Raw genomic sequence first — 23,418 nt, forward strand, 5'->3', positions numbered from 1 at the left:
TTTCATCAGTATACTAATTTCTAATTTCAGTTAATTTTATGGTTCTATTTTTTTTTCTCGTGCTTTTTCATGAACCTTGTTTATTTTTTCTAAATTAGTTAAATAAAATAAAGAACATTTTAGTAAAATCAATTCTTTATTTTCATTATTAACATTTCTAGTGTTGTGCTAAAAATTACCGGTTTTTTAAAATTAGTAATCATTGTAATTTGGCTTCAGTCTCAATGTGAGGGTATGCCGCGAAGTTCAAAAATTACCTAAGTGCTTTTTAATAAATTGTCTTTTGAATTAAATATTAAATTTGTTAGTTTTATCCATAAGTAGTTCGTTCGTTTAAACAATAATGTACATTAATTTATTCTCTTGAAAACAAAAAAAACCGGTCAAATGCGAGTCGGACTCGCGTTCTAAAAGTTCCGTACATTACATAGTTTTAAAAATTGTATTTTTTACGTGAGTGAAATGTCTTAAAAAACCCGTAGGGGTCGGATCAAAAACTAAGTAATTAATTCCGTCTCACGCTTGACTACATATTTCTAATAGGTTTTCCTGTGATCTATAGGTAAAGGACTATTATTTGTATTTTTTTCAAAATTGTAGACTCAGTAGTTTCGAAGATAAAGGGAATGGTCAGTTTTGTCTATTTTCTTAAATAACTTCTAACTATTGATTTTGAAATAACAATAATAATTAATATAAGATGATATGGCAATTTTTTTATTTATAAATTTTTAATTATAGATAATAAATAAAATATTAATTAATAAATATAATAAAATTAGATGATATGTAACACGATATATGTAGTTTGAAAATTTTTTTTTTTAATTTTCTATAAGGGTTCCGTTTTTTCCTTTTGAGGTACGAAACCCTAAAAAATATTTTAAATTAACTTACAAAAGTACAAGTAAATATCGCTTAAAAAAAGGTTGCCCAGTAGAATACTTATCTAGTTAAGTCATTATAATAAGGTATCATTACATCAACCCTGCTGTGTTATTCAAAAGCTAATTGTACCGAACCGCCCGCCTCACACCGTTCGAACGTTTGACGGCTTCATTATTTTTTTAGGGTATGTAGTCGCCCCTCGTGTGATCGTCCCGCCCACATTTTGCGATTGCTATAAAGACATCGAAATTGAAGGTTTGGAACTCAGTAAAAATACATTATAAATTAAGTTATCATAGTGATGTAGATAGAATCCGTCGATGTCGATAAAAAATATTTTTGTTAAAAACCTTAAACATTGCAATAAGTATTCAAAATAATAATTAAAATAAATCTTAATACGGTTGTCAATTACGAGTGAATTATATAAATTTATTATAACAAAATCAGTATGAATTCTGAATTAACTGCTGTTTAATTAAGTTTCAAGTTTATTATTAATCAGAATACCATAAGCTGCTGTTGTTATAAAAATAATGTAAGTCCATTACAGTTTATAATATAAGTTGTTAAAATATTGCATTCTAGGCAATCTGGTAAACAAGTTTTGTTGCGAAACTATATCAATCGCTCTAGAAGTAAGTATAACCGTATCGCACCGTATAGTCTTTGTCAGTCAACTTGATAGACAATAAATAATGAGTATCGGCTTCTCCAATATTTCAAAAGATGGTGAAAAGTCATTAACGAATAATCGCTGATTCGATGTTTATGTAAAGTTTCTAAATTATGTTACATATTATTAAACTCAATCATGCTTCTAAGTTACCTACAAAAATTTGCAAACATTATAATTTGTATCTTATTTCTTTACAAAGTTTTTGCGATATCAATGTATTTAAGTATACAGGCTACTTAGTTGTCAATAAAAAAGCTAACAGATAAGTATTTATAGCTTTAATAAAATATGGAAATGGGGTTGTCAATAGTTGTAAATGATACCTTCACACTACGCTGTGATTGCTTTACTCACTGAGGTAGAAAGAGAAGCGGGGTGAATATATAAATGACACTGAAAGTATTTTTTTATGCCACTTTTCATCAGACCTTGCTCAAAACGAGTTCGAAATGATCAAGGAATTTCTTGAAAGTTTAGAAGATGCAAACAGACCTCTTTTTGGTCCAAACTATTGGCTTTTAAATAAAATTGGGCTGCTGCTTCCCAAAAAGTGGATGGATAAAATTTGGAATATAATCATATACGAGATTGTTACGTTTTTCGTATTCACCCAGTACATGGAACTCTACGTAACAAGATCAGACTTGGATCTCGTATTGACTAACCTGAGGACTTCTATGCTTAGCATCATCTGTGTAATTAAAGCAAATACATTTGTATTTTGGCAAGGAAATTGGCGTCAAGTCATTGACTACATGACTGAAGCTGACAAGTTTGAAAGGGATAATCAGGATGAAGCTAAAGGAAATATTATCAACACTTACACCAGATATTGTCGACGCGTGACTTATTTTTACTGGGTTTTGGTTTTTACTACTTTCTTTACTACTGTTACTCAACCATTAATGAAGTATTGTTCATCGGAGACGTTTCGGGAGGGATTTCACAACGGAACTGAACCATTTCCCCACATATTCATCTCATGGATGCCTTTTGATACAGAGAAGTCCCCAGGGTGCTGGATTACTATTATGTGGCACACCGTGGTATGTGCTTATGGGGGGTTTATAATGGCTGCTTATGACACTAGTGTCATGGTGATATTGGTTTATTTTGGTGGAAAATTAGACCTTCTTCGAATAAGATGCAGGGAGATGCTGGGCACGGAAGGGAAAGGAGTAAGTGATAAAAATGCAGAGAAAGTGGTCCGACAACTCCATCAAATTCATGTTCTACTTCTGAAGTAAGTTAACTCAACTCTTATTTAGTTAACAATTGCTATAATTTAATTTAAAAAACATTTATTTAAGCGGTATAAAAATTTGTATATCAAACTACACTGGCAAGCGTCAGTAAAAACGGTGACACTTTTGAAAAATGTAGGCCCGAAGGATCAATCACCCATTTATTATGAACTTCGAGCCCCTACTACTGCTAAGTTGGCTTGCCAGAGTATACCTACATAAAGTCTGTCAAGCCAGTCTGTCAGTAGAAACAAAGCGGCAAATTTGGCGACTTTGGCGTGAAGGGTAGTCGTCCCATAGAAAATTTGAATTTCGCGCCTTTTTCTACTGATAAAATTGTCAAGAGTCAAGTCAATATAATTCTTTATTCAAATAGGCCTAGCTACAATTAGCACTTTGAAATTGTCAAGTTTTACAAATATAACCTTAATCTAAATCAGAGCAATTTATTGATGAAAATTGAATTATTATAGATGTCAAACTTAATAATAAGAATTTCACAAAAGGATTGTCAAACACCAACACTGTATAAAAAAATACTAGTATAGAAACTTTCTAAAATAAAAATCTAAATGTAATCTAAATACGGATTACCTAATATATACATTGAGTTATTAATTTCATCATTATTTAATTAACATAACAATAAATAATTAATTATGTTCAATCACACTTTTAATCCCACGTTGTTGCTATTTTTGCTACTTTCTTTTCTCAACTACAAAAATAATACTAAGATATACATTTTTATGTTTATATATTTGCCAGTTTAAAAAACTTGTGCATAAAAATATATACTAAAGATAAGTTTCAAAATACGCAAATACTTAAAGAGTAAAAATAAAGACTAGATATATGAAGAAACATTCAATCGCTAACAAGTGATATCTTTCAAATAACCTTTGGGAATTCAAACATTAGGTGGGAATGGACAAATATCAGAGAAAAAAGTTTTATTAATTTAAATATATTATATAAACAGAATAGGACAGTGTTGAAATCGCATACTAAGCAGTCAAGACACTTGTTTGAAAACAATTCAAATAAATAGTTTTTAAAAATCATCATACATGGCCGTACAAAAATCTGAGTTTTTTTGTAAAATTACTCTAAGATCTCAATCTATGATCTGCATCCACGGTCTAAGTAAATGCCATATCTTTTAGAATATTGCCTAGTAGTTATTAGTTATGTTGAAACTGACAAAATAGGTATAAAATAAATTATGAATTCAATGCAACAGATGCAAGTTATTAGAACAAGTTATATAAGAAACCTAGTATTTCATTGATTTGTTTAAATTATATTACACATATGAAAATGGCGTACTTATGCCTGAGGAATGCATTCTCTACCGCTCAAGTAAAAGGCTAAAATAAAGAATATGTAAGGAATATATATAGAATATTTTTGTTATATTCTGTAACAGTTTTAAGATTAATAATCCTCTTCATCTTATTATCATTTATCCGGTTGTATGTCATAGGACATATATGTATGTCGCGCGTGTTATATCTCTGGTGTTGCAGGCGTCCATAGGCTACGGTAACTGCTAACCATCAGGCGGGCCGTATGCTTGATTGCCACCGACATGGTATAAAAAAAAATAGGAGCCCGGGGTTCGCTTTGGTAACAAAATCTTTAGTCAGATCTTTACTCTGGACCTACGTATTATTGGGATTATTCCCGTTCTTGATCCAGTTTGGGAAACCGGTGTTTACTTCACCTAATACTGATAAATATCTAATAAGATTTCGTAACTATTCACCACAATATTGAACACGAGCTCCGTCGCACACCTTACTGCTAGGTCACCAGTGCTCAATTTCAAGATGATATATATATATTTTTTATTAGAATTAAAATAAATTTTCGGCAGTAATTTTCATAAAGTTCCCTGTACGTTTTCCCCTTAATAACTTAAAAGACAAAATTCCTTACGGAGTAAATGCCTATGAGTATTTTAGACCCTATTAAATGGTATAACGCGTTAGATCTCTGCTAATTTATATTAACCTACTTATGTTATTTCCTTAAAAACTCTTAAATTGTACTGATGTCAATAATAAAAAAACCTATAATGTATCTTTGGAAGTATAGACTAATCCACCTCGCTAAATATTGGCCTGCCCTGTGGTTATCAGACGCCTCTGTAGGAATCGTCGTCATCGTCGATATGCGGTGGCGGATTTGCCCTAAGGCCAGCCAGAGTAATAGGCCCGAGCCTAGGGCGGCAACTTGGCAAGACTAGGGGCGACAGCAAGGCGGCAGTCTGTATGATGGGTGCTGAGAAAGGGGCGGCTAGAATTACTACAGGGCCTGAGACCTAGGGCGGCCAACACTACAAATCCGCCACTGGCGAAATGTCCTTATAAATGCGAAGAGTAACTAAGGTTACAAGTACGGACGTGTTCATCAAATCTGACTGGTAGACGTGTTTGGTGAACAAATCTGTGAAAATGTAGCGGGAAGATGTGTATGCTAGAGATCTGGCCTCAGAAAAATCTTTGCCTAATTCTAGTCATATGTACATTGAAAAATGTACCCATCCTACATTCATGTGCCAGGCAGATGCAGATCTGATCTGATGTACAAATATATATGTAGGTACATATACCTTTAGCTAATTCTAAGCCCTTACAGCCCCAGAGTTTCAACCCCAAACACTTCAACTATGTAAATTAAACTCTCATTATTCCTGTAGCTTTAAATCAATAATTATTTATTCAAAAATATTTATTTAGCAGCAACGCAATTAGTAAATCCTTGATATTAGATCCTTGGTCCTTGATCTCAGGATGGCTTTGGGTTAAGAAATGTACACTATATCTTTTTTTGTGTTGTAAGTCAAGGATGTATTTATTTATTTATTCAGTCTATTCAGTGCCATGACACTTTTGTAATCAACCTTAAATATTACTTATTTATTCAACCTCTATATGAAACCGAGACAATCATAGTATAGTACGTCGTACTACAGTTATTAATATTCATATCCGTTTATCTATCGTTCCCGTGTCGGAAACGTTGAAAAGTTGTTAATTTAGAATTCACTGTTTTTCGACTTGCTCTTAGGCATTTGCACTTTGCTGTGTCTCCAGCCCAGCTCGCACTGGACTGGTCTTATGACTTATTCCTTCCTATATTAATCCTCCTCTATGAAAGAAGGCCTATATCTAACGCGGACGGGTAGATAGGTTGCTATTTTATTTAAAATTAGATATTGAACACTTAATTGTTCACTTCTGATGTTCAAGTTATTAGTTTAGTCATATCATAAGCAATAACCAAACCAAGGGATTAAGGATTAACTTAGGAAACGTATAATAGGTATGTGCAGTCAGCAATACTATTCGCTTAGCACCTTTCTTTGTCCTGGCTATTATCCCAGTTTATTTGGGGTCAGCCCTCCTAGTAATCCTGCGCCACATCGCACGATCGTGGGTTGTCTCCTCTGTTGTACTGCTTTCCTTTATATCGTTTTTTAGGGTTTGCATCCAGGTGATTGGTGGTCGTCCTCGCCCTATTTTTCCTTCTTCTATTTTGAAAATATTCGCTTAGCACCTTTGCATACAATATTATATGCAGGGGGGGTACCTTTTCTCTGCAGCTGACTGTACAACAGTAGGCCTTAAATGTATAATATAGTATTACTATGTTTCGCCACATGGCACACAAATAGCTACAAAGCTGTAGCGTGCAATAGAATTACAAACTAGTCTTAATAAAATATACACGACACGATTAATTAAAAGGTAGCTTATTATAAATGTTTGAACCCATTCCAAAAAAACTTTTTGCTCGTAACGCTGTTTTACATGATCTAGATTGTATCTATTGAACAGACAGGGAAGAGCGAGAATATTTAGCTTAATAAAGTAGACTTTACATGATTCTATGTTTTGTATACATTGCATATACCGGGTGTTTCCTGTAACAGGAACAATAAATTAAACTGGAGGCTGTACGCCTCAAACTGACCAACATTTTTTCAGCAACTTTTTAAAATTATGACTTTTTTAGATTATACCTTTTTCATACTAATGAATTTTTTTTTTCAATGTACTGCCATCTGTATGTTTGACGTTTCTTGTCACCCTTTAAACATAACAAATTGTGCAATACATTGCGTCTTAGAATAAACTTTAAAGTGTAATGAAAGTCAAAACAGAAGTTATTTTTAAAAGTTGCTGAACAAATGTTGGTCAGTTTGAGGAGTACAGCCTACAGCTTAATTTATTGCTCCTGTTACAGGAAACACCCGGTATATTTCATATATTTTCTCACCGAATAAAATAACCCATCAGCCGGTCAAACAGCCTTATGGCAAATCAGTTGTTCATTTAAAATAGACACAGGAAACTAAATACCAAAAATAATGACAAGTGTTCTATAAATCGGTTAAATAACATACTTATTTTAATTCTAAGTGAAATACTCTCTTGAAAAAGATATCGATATTTCTCCTATCCATATTAGCCGCACTATGCAAGCCTCGTTTATTTGAGCGCACTTATCTTCATAACAATAATTAGGTTACGCCCTAAATTTCGTCAAGCATGAAAAGTTACTTTTTTTTCAGGCATTCCAGATTGTTCAACTCAGTTTTGTCACCTGTGATGTTTTGCTATGTCGTCATGTGCTCACTGATGATCTGCGCCAGTGCTTACCAACTAACCGTTTGTATATTCGCTATTTAGATAAATATTAGCAATAAATAATTTATAGCAATGTTTAACTAAACTCAATTTTTGCAGTCTGCAACAAATACAACGCAAAAACTTTTGATGGCAGAATTTTTAATATTTGGCATTGCTCAGCTGTTTATGTTTTGTTGGCATAGCAATGGTGTTCTTTACAAGGTAAGAGACGACGAAACTAGGTAGGCTAGAGCCCGCAAATTGCAATTATATCAAACCGCGGCAAACATTTTACACGCGTAAAGATAATCTTTAAAGTATTGTGTGTCACTATTTACGATTGCGATTGCTATAACTAATGTTGTGATTATCCCTATCTATTTTATACCTTATTTTACAAAATATCGTTGTGTTAAATGAATATAATAAAATTTAAATAGACTACTGGCCGTATTGGGACTACTATGGGACTAATAGTGCCAAGAAGTTTGTCAGGCATACGGATTAAAGGCTCAAGAGTTAAGGGTAGCGATTAGGGTTGCCACCCATACTATAATATATAGTATCGTACTATATTTTAGTCACTTGTACTATATATTATACAAAAACAATATAGTACGAAAAATACTATATTTTCATCACTCAAGAATGGGGTATACAAATGGCACCGATATCATCGCATCGTATGCGACTTGGATTTTTAATTCGCCTCAAATCGGTTTTTTTTTTCAAATTTCCCAGTAAATACTATATTTTTTCAATATTTTGATAAAAATACTATATGTGTATAGAAAAAAGGTGGCAACCCTAGTAGCGATCTTAGACCTAAAACTAAGATCATCAGTTTTAATTTGTATTCGAAAACATTTAATCTACGACTACAAATATTTAAGAACACTTTTTCTCATCAAACATTATTGCAATATGTATTGTAAAGTCACAAGTTTCTGTTGATTACGATATAATAATAAATAATGAATAAATAAAAAATTGGGGACAATCTTACACAGATCCTTAATCTGAATCTAATATTTATTAGTAGAGATGGGCCGAATATAGACTTTGCCGAATACTAACATTCGGGCGAACATTCGGTTCAGCTCATACCGAACCGAATATTCGGGCGAATATTTGGTTGGGCTAAAATAAAACTGCCTAAAAAGCTGAAAACAAGTTCATACAGGTCCGCGGTCTGCACTCATCACGTGTTTTTGATCCTTCCCCTCTCGTTTCGTTTTTGAGCCGTCTCATGCCCGAGGGCCTACCGTGAACACCGGAATTCGCTTAAAAGAGAAAGATATGCCAGCAATTTGTGGAATTCAGTCTTCGTGGTAGGCCCTCTGATCGCGAAGTGCACCCACCGCGCCAGCTATATTATAGCGGACGCTCTTAAAAAAATATTCGGTAAATATTCGGCAGTGCGAACCGAACTATTCGGCCGAATACCGAATAATTACCGAATATTTTTATTATCCATTTAAACTATAATGTTTTACAGAGTCGGGCTGTTATGATGGGGCCGTACGAGAGTGACTGGTGGGCAGCCAATCTTCAACAGCGGAAAAACGTTCTGATTCTTCAGGGGCAGATGCGACTCGTACACATCTATACGGCGGGACCATTCACTAACCTCACACTGGCTACATTTGTTACTGTATGATCAATTAATTACTTAAGTAAACGAGCAAGCATGGTCTGGCAAACAAGTTTTGTTAGTAACAGTGGAAGTTAAAAAAATCTGCATTCATCCCTCTTTTAGGGTTTAAATACTACTTAGTATATGTATATGCATATAAGAAAATACAGTATGATTACCTCTAATAATAAATAAATAAATAAATATTATAGGACATTCTTACACAGATTGACTAAGTCCCACAGTAAGCTCAAGAAGGCTTGTGTTATGGCTACTCAGACAACGATATATATAATATATAAATACATAGAAAACACCCAAGACTCAGGAACAAATATCTGTGCTCATCACACAAATAAATGCCCTTACCGGGATTCGAACCCAGGACCATCGGCTTCACAGGCAGGGTCACTACCCACTAGGCCAGACCGGTCGTCATACCTCTACTTGTGCTTAACTGACAAATGACTTGCAAAATTATATTTAAAAAAAAATTACATACCTACATCTTTGTTATATTTCAATGTTATGTACTCGTGGCTATATACTATACTATTTTTTGTCTGGTTCATCATCATCATCATCTCAGCCGAAAGACGTCCACTGCTGGACAAAGGCCTCCCCCAAAGATCTCCACAACGAACGGTCATTCCCTGCCCTCAACCAACGGATTTGTCTGATTGCAGATAACTAAATAGATTAAATTATAAGACACATTTTTTATGTCTGTTACCTACTTAGTACTACACGAGATTAACTGAGTAGGATTTTTAATTTTTAAAACGGTAGATCAATTAAATATTTAAAACTTGTCACATGAACGACACGTGTTAAAATGAGAAATAGGTAAAGGCGTTAGGTAACTTTAGATTGGCAGTCTAATAAATTATGCAAAAGCAGGTTACGTATTCCGTCATACCCGTTTCTAGAAGTAGTCAGTTTCACAGCATAAAATTAAGTATGCATGCATACAATGCTATGTACTTATACCATATTTGAGTTACCTTTTAAAATTATAATTTCAAGTAAGTACTTGAAGAACATTGCATATGTAGAAATCAAAACGTTTATTTATTTATTTTTAAAAGCGAAATTTTTTGAAACATATACTTTGAAAGAATTATAAATTTAAAATTCAAAAATTTACCAGGAAAAGTTTACTAGTTTATTGGCGAAAAGAACGTATCTTGATAATTATTACCTACGACTACTACCTACATTTCTAATATTTCTATTCAAAAATCCGTATGAGTTAGGTTAGTATTTTAAAAATATCAATTCGCTGTTCTCGAAATTCAAAAATCGGCCAATGAGGGTACATTAATAGGAGAATTTACGAATTGTTATTGAACGTTTTACTGTAATGTCTTATTAATATAAGATAGAAGAAGAAGATTTAAATAGCTAAGTAGCGTATCCAGAATTTCATAAATTGTCTAAATAAATGAAGCCATTCGTAAATTTCGATTTTCGATTTCCGGAACATTAAGCCATTGTAAAATAACGTTATACAATCTGTGCATTTTAATTTAACCTTAATTGTTTTGAAATTATTATTTTCAACAACCAACCACAACTCTTTTGTAAACGCTTTATTTTAATGATGTTTTTTTTTCTTTACAGATTTTGAAAGGAGCTTACAGTTATTATACCTTACTAAGGGAATAAGATACTTCAAATTAAAAATACACATAATACAGTTGAGCACACCAATTTTGTCAGTAAAAAAGGCATCAAACTCAAATTTGTACAGGAGTTCGATCCGTTGCATATACATTTTTTTTAATATTAATTGCCGCCTATATTCTACTCCAAAATTTTCTTGCCAGTCTATACGCACTTTTAAGATTTTTTTTTGTTTTATTTTGTGAGCTTATAGAGTAGGTATATGATTATTTTATTTTTCTGAGATACATAATTATGAATTGTTATTATCAATATATTAATTTTTACACTTGTAATCATACCACTTGTATTGTTATAAGGACTAAACCAGCTTCCCTAATTTTGTTACAATTTTATTAGCTTGTTAGATCACGAAGTTTTAAGTTTGCAAACAAACAATTAATACATTTTATTATTTTTCAAGTTACAGAGCTGCATTTAGCGCTAAAGCGCTTTAATTGAAATGTTTTATTTGTTAAATAGGCAATTGAAATTGATTTTATTAATAATTCTGTATTTTCTAAGTATGTAAATTGTAATGTATGTTGTGATTTGTGATTATTTGGAATGAATGTTTAATTTTAGTTTTGTACAACTGTACTTTATTGACTTTCATAGGTGCATTATGTTAATGTCTAAATTGAAAAATAAAGAAATTGAAATTGAATTGAAATTGAAAGATGTTAAATTATGCTTTGAAATATAATTGCATATCCTGCTATTGAAATAAAATCATGTCCAATATGTTTTTTATTCCTATACCTGTCGCGCTGAGTGATGCTCAGCTGATGATCCCTATCCTATTACATTAAATTTCATGTTGACCTATATGGCGTAGCTGTCACGTAAAATGTGTGCAGATTTTTTTTGGAAGTTTAACACTAATTTATTTAAAAATGTGATATTTAAGTAATAAAAAACGTGGTAAAAACCATGTAAAATATATCTTAAATTATTTTTGAAATGGAGTTCAATCGAAGGAGACTTGAAAGAAGTGTCTAGGGATCATCATTTAATGTGCTTGGTATAGGCGTGGTAAGTATAGACCAGTCGACACGCTGACAACACCAATTGTGGTATGTGTGGCGAAGAGGAAGAGACAGTAGAACACCTGACGGTTTAGCATAAGTTGCGTTCTCGAGTCCATACTTGAAGTCGCGCTAGATGTATGAAGTCGCGTGACTCGCGTGCGAGAACGCAACTCATCCTATAACAGCAGGTCTGATGTGGTGATGTGTGAATTTCAAGCTCTCGCCAGACAAAGAATGAAGAACTTTGCAGCAGGCTATCTGGAACCAAAGGAATTCAAAACGCTACCCATGAGCTCCATCATCCGGCACATGGAGATAGTGGAAAAAGCTCTTGAGTAGTTGACGGATCTTTCCTATAGCGGGGTAACTGCACAAAAGATCCCTATGGGTCGAAGTGTATCCAAATACCATAAGATAAGATAGGCCAGTCGAGACGGGATGATCAAATCAGAAATAAATTGCCGTCGATCTCCAATTTAATCAGCAATTTTAGATTTATGGTGATATTTGAGCGCTCTAAATGGGAAAAAATGCCCAAAATCAGCGCCTGGTCATAATCAGCGTCGTAATCGGCGAGCAACATTGGCGTTTGCAAAAATTGGACGGGCCTTATAGGATAAAGATCCAAGTTATTACTAGTTTCCTCAGTGTATTTTATATTTGTTATTATGTAATGTTTGACGATCATGATAAGAAGATAAGCATAATTTAGACATTGATGCAAATTTAAAGTGTCATTTTTATCCTGAAATAAATAAATCTAAAGTCTGATCACGCGCCATGTTGCGGAATTTTGCTGGGACTAATTTTTTCATACTATACTGAACTGTCACCCTATACATGAAAATAACAGCGCCCTCTTGACAATGATCATATATACTGGTCAGGCTTTAAATCTAAATCAGTCGTCACCAAAGAACACAATGGTCGTCTCTGTCGTGACACAGTAGTATACTGTAGTACAGTGTAGTCATGTAACTTTTATTAATAAATGTAATTATAATTATAACTAACTATTTTGGCTCAGTGATCCAAAATGAATCTTTTTTTAATGAATTTATTTAAATCTCTATTTACCGGTTTTTAAACCGGAGTTTCAAAGTAATTGTTCACATCACTAGCGGCCTCCGGTTGTCCAAGAAAAGTATCTTTCCTCCTTCTCTCTCCTTTGTGAAATCGAATTAATTTCTCTTAATTTTAGTACCTAGACCGTTTTGTATATTAAAATACTGTTAATTAGATAAACAAAGGTTGTTTTAAATTAGGCATTTGGTGAGTGATGAAGTGTAGACGGTGTAATTGAATAGAAACAACACTCCGATGCCCGGAAGAGTTCAATAAACTTCGGATGTCAGTCCGTCAAGCAGAAGGCTGGGTCTAACCGGAATATAAATGTCATTCGATATTTTATGTACGACTTTTAGAAGTGATTTTTACACAAAGCATACATGAACTTGTATTTTTGCTATGGAAACTCAAAACCCACAAGAGCGGACTGTACCAATACAGTATGTTCGGGGTTCGAGAGCATTTAGACAATTTAAAAATCCACCTCAGCCCCATATGTGCATTCAAGATACTATACGGGATACTTCCGAGAAATTGTTCATTAATGTGTTGGGATGGCAGAAAATCGCGAATCCGAAGCAATATTCAGATCCTATACCTCTTTACGGAGGAATGCAGGTTGGTATTCTAATTTCTATCCTCATTATGTTTTAGGGTCAATAGGCCAAGATTAAGTGGTTGCGTATCGTATTGTTTATTAGTGTAAATTGTGATTGAGTAGCATTTATTGATTTGTGATGTCAACAGTTTCTTTGTAGCAACAGCTTACATCATGTAGTTGAATGTTTAATTCAGTTATTGATGTTTTTCTGTCATGTCTGGACGATTTTTGCTGATTGTTTTAGTTTGCAACATTGCTTTGTAACACTTATCAAGAAGTGGTTGGGAAAAGTATTACGTATCAGGTTTTTTTTATATGGAAGTCTCAAATTTTACAAATTGTTGCTAATAAATGTAACTTCAAACTGGATGTTAATTGTCTGGGGAAACACATTCAGCCGAGTTTTGGGTTTGTTCTGTAATTGTCAAAAAAGCTAGGTTAAATGCTTTTCTAACATAATCCCATAAAGTCTTATTAACGTAGGTTATGACCAGGCATCGTAAACTGCAAGCGAAATTCATTTAAATGACGTATGACAACCAGTTAGACGTATGAAAACCCTAGTACTTTAATGGATTTCGCTCGCAGTTTACGATGCCTGGTTATGACTATCTGTATATTTTTATTTTCTCAAATACAAAAACTGCATAAGATGGGATTCGTTGATTTTCTGTAATTTTGTGAAGTATAAAGCATTAATTCTTTCAATATTATTGTAGTAGGCTTAACATAGGACTGCCGCAACAGTATCTCACGCCCGAGATAAAGTACCCATATTTTTCTAACTGTATTAAATAGAGACCGAACAAAGTGGCAGAATCTGGAAGAGGCCTATACCTCTTAGGAGGGTTCTGGAGTGATCATTAAATATTAGACATATTGGGTTTAGAAAAATTTAGATTGTTTCAACCCAGAAATAAAAGGCTTTTTTTATTTTTTTATTTTATTTATTTATTAAATAGAGAGACAGATAGAGGGCAAGATACTGTTGTGGCGCTCCTGTGCTAAAGCCTACAGGCACAGAATAAGTAAATTTAATACGGCCACGCACCGCCCCGCCCCGACTCGAATTACCTCGCCCCGCGACAGCAGATTAAGCAGCCGCTCAGTACTGTTTTTAAGCACCTTACTCACACTATGATGCATGACGCATGTACAGTCGTGCCGTACACACATAGAAAAGCAAGTGAGTTTTGATGTATAGCGTGTTACAGGTGTCTGTACTTAAACTTTTTTTTTTTACCAGGTGCCGCAGGGCTGCGGACCCAACAGCACTCGGCCACCACTGCTGGTATTTGCTGTGATGGTGAATCCAGATATCCTGAAGGCTAATGGGAAAAATGCTGCCAATCCTAGTGTAAGTCCACAAAACTTCCGTGAGACACAGACATATTAAATATATTAATAACGGGTCACTCACGTATTTTAAGTCGAAAAACGCTCAACATGTTTACTCCGTACCGGGAGTGAATGAGAGAGAAAGAGGAGAGGGGAGGAAATGAAATGAAAAAACATGGAACTGAAGTAATTAAATGTGAAACTGTTAACTATTAAGTTTTCATTGTTTTTATGTATAATCTGAAATAAAAGCTTTTTAATTTTATTTTTAATTTAATGTATTGCACAGCTTTATTTCGCATTTATAAGATCGCTTGTTATTTACCTCTATTTCTAATCTTTTTAGGGTTCCGTACCCAAAGGGTAAAAACGGGACCCTATTACTAAGACTTCACTGTCAGTCTGTCTGTCACCAGGCTGTATCTCATGAACCGAGATAATTAGACAGTTGAAATTTTGACAGATGATGTAATTCTGTTGCCGCTATAACAACAAATACTAAAAACAGAATAAAATAAATATTTAAGTGGGGCTCCCATACAACAAACGCGATTTTTTTTCCGTTTCTCGCCTAATCGTACGGAACCCTTCGTGCGCGAGTCCGACTCGCACTTGGCCGGTTTTTTAAATATGATGTAGCTATACCTTTTATTGATATCGGGTAATCGAAAATCGATAAATGAGAAGTCCCTAATGATAATTAAAACTGCCACAAGAATTACGGCTTCTGCTAATATAACTTACTGTCTTCAGGATAGAGAAGCCCTAGTGAGTTTGCTCTGCGACTTTGTTGAGGCTATGAACCAAGGGCTGGTGCTAGCACGGAACCCAACTATTTTAAAGGTATGTTTAGATTTTTTAGTGCAAAAGCTATAGTATTTCCACCGTAACTGACATTATATTTGATGTGATGTTGTAAATTTCGATTTAGGATATAATTGAAACTTTCAGATGGGGATGGGAATAAGAATATTTTGACTTTGAACACTATATGCATTATATGCTAATTAAAATACTTATTTTTGTAATATATGTATACATAGGTATTTATATATTTGTTTGTTATTTATTTGTTAAAAAGCCCCCTTTTTCGAGTAAACGAATATGTCGCCCCATAAAAACAGACTTAATGAACAAAGTTAAAAGAAAGTAAAGATATCTGTATTTGTTGATATAGTTTCTACGGAGCCGCAAGTAAAAAATAAAACAAAACAAGTAAGAGGGGTTGCCAATATTTTTCTTGCGAGGTCGTGGAAAAGGTTGTTTTTCAACTCTAAGAGTCATCATATTTAGAATATTCAGATGTTTGTTGGAAACTTGTACACATTCAGTGTGTATTTAATAGTGTATGGTTCTATTATTCTGCTGCAAATGATATTTTGAATTGTTTTATAGGACCGCGACCTGGCGGGTGAGCTCAAAGACGTATGGCTCGCAGTACAGAACAAGAGAGAAAGGGAAAAAGGCAGCCAGGATGTCATGTATAAGGTTAGTGGTGTGGTGTGATGATTGAACTGTACATTGAATAAGGATGGACAGTTGAAAATATATCTAATTGCTTCAGAATATTTTCTTGGGCCAAAAGCCCTAACACTGTACACATATCATATGATATTTATCTACAAGGGAGTCGCCAGGGGGATCAGCTGTTTCGCCCTAGACTCCCTAGATAATAATACTTCTAACTAAATGTGACGTTTTCAACCAAAAGGTACCACATTGTCGGTTGTCGATAAGGTTGATTTGTAATTGAAGCTGTATGGAAATAGCGCCTTACTGACAAGCAACAATAAGTACCCTTTTGGTTGAAAATGGCACAAATGTATGGCCCTCCCCCTCTCGTTGGCCATGGGATCAACTATCCTTTGTTCTAAAAATAATAACTGACTCAACCCCACTTTATCAACCCAACCGTTTTCAGGTTTACGATATCGACGGTATAGGCAGCGATGAGCCGGAAGACTCACGCGACCAAGGCAAGAAAACGGTGAAATCATCCAAACAGATACTGCTCAACGCCGGACAGAAGTCGGAGTTTGACTCTGGCATGAACAACTGTCAGATCAATCAAAGCCATGTCAATAATACTGACAATACTACGTATTGTACCCCAGGTACGATCATTAAATCAGCTCTTAGTGCTTAGCTTTCCTGTTTGTCTTATTAGGGACCTTGGGATAAGTTTGGTTTGATGTTTTCGTTCAACTAATAGCAAATTGTAAATATGGAATGATAGGTATTTCATTTTTTTTTCTTTGCAATCTCACATATAAAAAAATCTCTCATATTTCCAGTATACGGACAAATAGTTTCAAGCAGAGAAAACCACAATCAAATCAATGACATACAGCAGAAACTGTCATCCAACGAAACCAAACCATCTACATCATTCCGGAAAGACTGGAACACGGTCCACGGGAAGACTCCAGAGGGCTGGGACGAGTTCTCCAAACGGAACATATCCACCATCAAGAGCGGCGAAGAGAAGAAATCTGAAAAGAAAGTCAACGGGAAGCCACAATATGACTTCTTTCCTGTGTTTGACAATAAGGAAGATTCTCCGGAGAACTCTGAGGTCAGTGAGGATATTATAGACTCAATGCAGAAATTAGTTCTGCGTTCGACTGATAAAAAAATTTGTGATAATAATACAAGTGCTCTCAGCTCTTTAAGCTCGTAGTTTGCTTTTAACGCATTGTTGGGAACTAGTCAGGTTCAATGTAACGGTAACTGACCATTTGTAAGATGTTTTTAAATCACAGATACAAAAATTTGACTTTTATTGGCCAATTTAGATCGCGAGCCAGCTGACTTCCCACCGCGATATAGCTGGCTGACGATATAATTTATGCAATTTAACTATCATCTGACAAAGTTTCAATTGGAATGCGATGACAAAAAATTTTTTTACGTGTTTGGGTGGCTGCCATTCCTCTAACCACCAACGGAGCAGCTGCTGACGTCTACGAGGGCTCGTTACACATCTCCCTTAGTCTATGTTGCTGTGCGTCTAATCATTCACCTCAACTCTTTGCCGAATACCTAAACTACTCAATCACCATCCTTCAGTACCCATCGTTAAGACAAATTGAGCCAATTAAACTGATATTTTTAGTGTCTGGTATATAAATACAATGTATAGGCCTTATGCAGTTGCAATAAGTTTTACGAATGATCAGTTAATTGATTAACGATATATCGAGCGATTTGTCAATTTTACTGACAATATTGAAATCTGACCACAATACAGATATTCTAAGTATTCTAACTCAGGATTTCTTGACATTTTGTAAAATTACAATGTGCCTATTTTTCAATGTTGTCAGTGAAACCAAACATTAGAAATAAACGCAGTTTTGATTTACTCCTGAAATTGAAACGAATGAAACTCGAACAAATTGTACATGATAAATCTCATTGTTAATCAAATTTTGTATGAATGAGAGTGAAAATTAGTTTAGATAGCTCTTTGTTGGTGTATGACATCGAATTGAACAGTAAACTATTTAAATGTATTTTCATCATTTCTATTGGAGGGTTTTTACAGGAATACATAACGCATTGATTTTCTGAAATGCCCAATTATAATAAGGACTTAACTCGTATTTCTAGCGATTAAAAAAACCTTTAGCTCAATGTGAAACAAGAGCCTAAAATCACATGGCAAACTTGTTGACAATAGGGTAGTGTCCGAACGCCATTTAAAAACTCATAATGGCGGTCGAAGTGGCAATAAGTTTCGGTTCTTTCATTAATTTTTTAGGGTATTTTTAAAAATGATTGCTGTAAAACAATTTATGGAGAGAACACTACCCTATAAGTACTATTTGTGCACAGAACAAGGACGTTTCCGTCCGAAATTTCAACAGAAATTCTGATAGAAACGTCTTTATTGCACTTGAAGCATAATGGAAAGCCACATTTTGTTTTCTGTGACTACCCTCAGTACCCAGTATTGTGTGAGCTTTGTGTGTGCGAGATATTGGTGAATTTGTACATTCATGCTATGTTTATCATTGTTGCCAAGTTTTTTAATATTTAAATATAAATACGGCAACCTCATATCGCGATATAGTTCACGGTTGTTTTTGAGTGTCGGAGGAACGAATTAATTACCTAGTTTTTTTTCGCTGATTATTATGATTTTTTTAATTATGCGCTAGTTGGTAAAAATAGGGTTAAAAGCTTAAATACTTTTAGGGTAATTTCTCAACATCTGTAGTGTAGAACTTAGCTCCGGTTTAAAATCTTAGCTAAAACATTAAATCTGTATGTACCATAAAATTACATTTCAAATAGACAATCACTTTCTTTTCTTCTTTCCATTACACTTATATTTCCATTCTTGATTTACAATATACATATAATACAAACCAAGATGCTTCAGACCATTTTGTACTTTGACAAATATGACCTTAAACAGATTTTTCCCTTAGTCTTTTGAAAGTTACTTGACAGATACTTTTACTCGTCATTTAAAGAGAATAACCCTGCAAAAACATCAAGGATAGGCGAACATTTTTGTTTTACATGCAATCTTCAGTAAGTTCAGTACCTAATTAAAATCCTTGGTTAACCTCAAAGCATGCCTTCTATTTGATTCATTCCTCCGACACTCCTTTGATCTCAGCTCGCATTTTAACTTAGACCTTAGTTCTACGTCCTACAGCCTGTCCAACACAGCCAGACGATGCTTCTACCCGCGGCAGACTGATTTATAAAGTCAATATACTGCGTGTAATACATTCACTGTGTATAATTTGTATAAAATCAGAATTGTGTGTCGGACAACGCATAGTGAAGGATTCCGTTATTTCCATGCCTTCTCTATCATAATTTACGAAGAAAGCACCACACAAAATGAAATTCTTATGTACTTTTGATGAAGTTTTTTAAGGAAATTTAAATTCTAACTTTCTTCATTATTTCATGTAATTTAGTAAAGAAGAGGGCCCTCCCTCTTCTTTACTAAGTGACATTTTTAAAATTTTTAGAAAGATTATTTCTAAATAATTTTTTTTTTACAATATTTTTGTTATTGACATTACATAACTGATAGTTTTTAATACTTTTGTTAGACAGTGAATGTGTTATTTCTATAGATCACAATTTAAAAAAAACGGTCTGCCACTATCTAATCTACAATATACACCTTTCGACTTAATGTTAACTTAGTTAGAATTTTGTAACATTTGTATTTCAAGCCCAGAACAAATATATCATAGCGTAGATTTTATATGGTTGTTTAGTCCGTAATATATAATATACCAGTCTTATGTGCAATCTTCACATCACATATATTTGTATGTACATAATTTATGAGTTTCAATATTTAATCACACAGTCGTATTATTTACAAATCGACTAACTTTCGTCTATACGTGACGTTCTCAGGAAAAAGTAATGGAGTACATTTCTCTTTTACTTTTGAATATATTTAAAGATTAAAATTCAAACGCTCGAATCATTTTATTGTGTTCTTGGTGTTATAATGACAGTTTAAATTGTATTTTTTTTTTATTTAGCTACGCAGTTAAAATATTGGCATTATAGGTAAGTAAACTGATATTTATCTCTATCTATATTATCTGAATGACAGCTATTTCAGAGTTAGGTTATATTTATTTTAAACACCTTATCCTTATTTTATTTAAATTAAACCTAAATATGAAGCCCAAGTCTGATTTAGTGTATTTATTTGTACCAAATCTTAGTGTTTTCCATACGGATCTTAAAAATAATAATTAAAAAAAATGTGATTCTATCGTTCGACCAATGACATAATTCCACAGATGCAAAATGTTTATCTCATTGGCTGAATAACCAAGTTCCATATTATGGAATAAAATGGAGATTTATATTAGATGACATCTGATGTATACTCTATCAAGCTATTTCCGCCAGCAGAAAAGAGCGGCAAATTTAAAAAACGTAGGCGCGAATTGTTATCGTCCTATAGAAAATTTGAATTTCGCGCCCTTTTCTACTGACAAACTTGTTTGACCGGCAATATACCTTTACGGATTATATCCTAAACGTATGTTGTATAGCAGTTTTACAGATCTAAGAAAGTCTTCATTTTATTTTATAGAATCATTGAAGGATATTTCTTAGAAAGTTATTTAATGATGACTATCACAAATGTAGGTATAAATGTTTATAATATTTTATATTGAATACATAGTGTTTAGACATGGGTTAGTCTGAAGTGAGCTTTTAAATTTACATTGTGTCAAGTTTCAAAATGGACGCAATACAAATTGCTTGTCATATAAAGAAGAGACGCTTTCTAAATAGGTTTTCGTACATTGACCCGCCTGTTGCTATCTCTATTGCACGCGCATAATTATATCGCTATCAAACTCGCACACTGACATTGACATCCGACATCATGAGCGACAGCAATATAATTATGCGCGTGCAATAGAGATAGCGACAGGCGGGTGAATGTACGAAAATGTACTTGGAATGCTTCTCTGCTTTAGTTTCAGAAAGTAACCTCAAATCAAACGGTTATGCTTATGTATTCAATGTACCTAAGTAGCTAAATATCTTATATTTAGTTGCCGTGTGTGATATTGAAATCACAAGAAATGTTACTGACGCGTCAAAAAATATTCCTCATGTTTCAGTAATTTTATAAAAACACAAGTTGCAATTTTACAAGTGTAAACTGGCAACATTACAGGTAGGGACAAACTGAGCCAGCGCAACGAATGCAATGCATTATGAAATCTGGACCCTGAAATTTGTATGCTTATATTCTGATTTGTAATTACATTCCTAAAAACTAACCTCACTCAAATCCTTTTTCTTTCGTAATAATGGAGAATATGTAAAGAAGTAAACTCAAATTTTCCTTTTGCATACTCTAGCATTTAAAATAAATAAAGATGTATCCTTTTAGCTTTGTTTAGTTTCTTAAAACATACGGAAAAGAGAAAAAGTGAGGTTAGATTATTGACATTTAATTATAAATCAGTTTAAAGACATACTTGTCATGCGTCGCGTTGCGCATGACAAGTATGTTTCTATTAAGCATATAAATTTCAGGGTCCAGATTTCATATGCATTGCATTCGTTGCGTGCGTGGACTCAGTTTGTCCCTACCTTTATGCGATTAACATTTTCTCGACCAATGATTAGCCTTTTGACCGGTGTTGCCAGTTTAGTCTTGTAAAATTTGTAACTTGAAGCTTTATAAAATTGGGTCCGGCAACTGAAAGTGGAATAAATTAAATTCAATTACATGGCAACACTAAACGTCATCCAGACAAATCAAGGCAGTGTTGCCACGTTATAGTTTATAGGCGGACCGCTGTCTTTCGCATTTATTTCGTTTTAGTGTCTGTAAAAATATTTTCTGACGTGCTACTTTTTGTATTTACTTAGTCATATTTTAGAGAGAGAGTATTCCTAATTTTATTAATTTAGACAACTTTTGTGCCCTAGGCAGTGATGGTAAATAGTGCTAATATTGTTCCTTTACGAGTTGTATATTATTTTCTAGATGTATTTCGATCGTATTATAACCATTGACTAGTCTATTTTTACATTATTTATTCTTCTTATATTATATTTTCATATTCTGTTAGTTTTTAATAGGTCTACCTCGAATATTATTGAACATATTTGGAACTATAATCAATGCATATTTCTTTAACTGTAAATTTATCAGTGTTAAAAGCCCCCTTATAATGTTAATTTCTATCTATGAAGTAATATTTCAATGTAAGCTCTTAATGAAAAAAAAAAAACTACAGATAAAGTGCGACATAAAATAGTAGAAAAATAAAATGGAACTAAAAAATGTCCATACTAAATTGTTGCCATGTTTAGTTTAGGCATTTTACGTCAAAAATGTGACAGTGACGTAGGAAGTGGCGCCCTCAATTATTTTCTACAATTTCTTGTCGAACTATAAAAGGGTCTTTCTAATGCTGATATGTTTGATCTTAGACGTTGTATGTTGCAATGTAAAGGAATTATGTCAGATCTCTCGTTTACAGTATTTAAATTACATATTGTCATTTACAAGACTGGTTACGGTGGTTTTATTTGTAAAAGTAAAATTTTGCGAAGACCTGCACTCTGCAGAAGAATACGTGAGGTTCTAAGTATGAATTGTGTAGTACTATTGAGATTACATATTCTACTACTCTGACCTTACTGACCCTCAGATTGTGATAGTGGCGCCCCCTACGCAGTTTCGCGTACAATTCCCTATTATAATCATAGCACAATCGGATTAGGACTGACCTCGAAATCTCTAGAACAGTCCTGAAATTTGGTATGTATGTTAATTGGAGTATTGGAGTCCACAGAATTCATGTCCACACTATTTGACATTTGGGGACCTCGAGGAACCGCCACCATCTTGGAAAATGTGTACAACCTTGGAGAAGTTTGCATTTTACTCGAAATCTAAGTTGTCTATGACAATATGATTTACGGCAAAATTAAAGCCGATTAAATTCTACACAAAAAAGTCTTCGACACTTATGCAAAAAAATACATGTTCTTAAAGAAAATATTTTTTGAATCCAGAATTAGCGCTTTTACTCTTTCAGGTGACATTCTCTTAATAGGAAAGATGGTGGCGGTTCCTTCAGGTCCCCAAATGTCAAA

The 23,418-nt window shown here is 33.8% G+C and overlaps 1 protein-coding gene across 1 annotated transcript; it reads left to right on the plus strand.

Moving 5' to 3' along the window:
• The first annotated feature begins 1,888 nt into the window (after window positions 1-1,888).
• On the plus strand, window positions 1,889-22,833 carry LOC134742632 (uncharacterized). Its single transcript, XM_063675809.1, is given in 10 exon segments — window positions 1,889-2,810; window positions 7,394-7,490; window positions 7,569-7,673; window positions 8,950-9,048; window positions 13,227-13,469; window positions 14,699-14,809; window positions 15,544-15,633; window positions 16,186-16,278; window positions 16,712-16,904; window positions 17,085-22,833. Coding segments are annotated over 10 exon segments (2,211 nt in total). The 5' UTR covers window positions 1,889-2,016; the 3' UTR covers window positions 17,471-22,833.
• The last annotated feature ends 585 nt before the right edge of the window (window positions 22,834-23,418 follow it).

Source organism: Cydia strobilella, chromosome 7 (assembly GCF_947568885.1).
Source record: "Cydia strobilella chromosome 7, ilCydStro3.1, whole genome shotgun sequence".
NCBI classification, from domain to species: domain Eukaryota; kingdom Metazoa; phylum Arthropoda; class Insecta; order Lepidoptera; family Tortricidae; genus Cydia; species Cydia strobilella.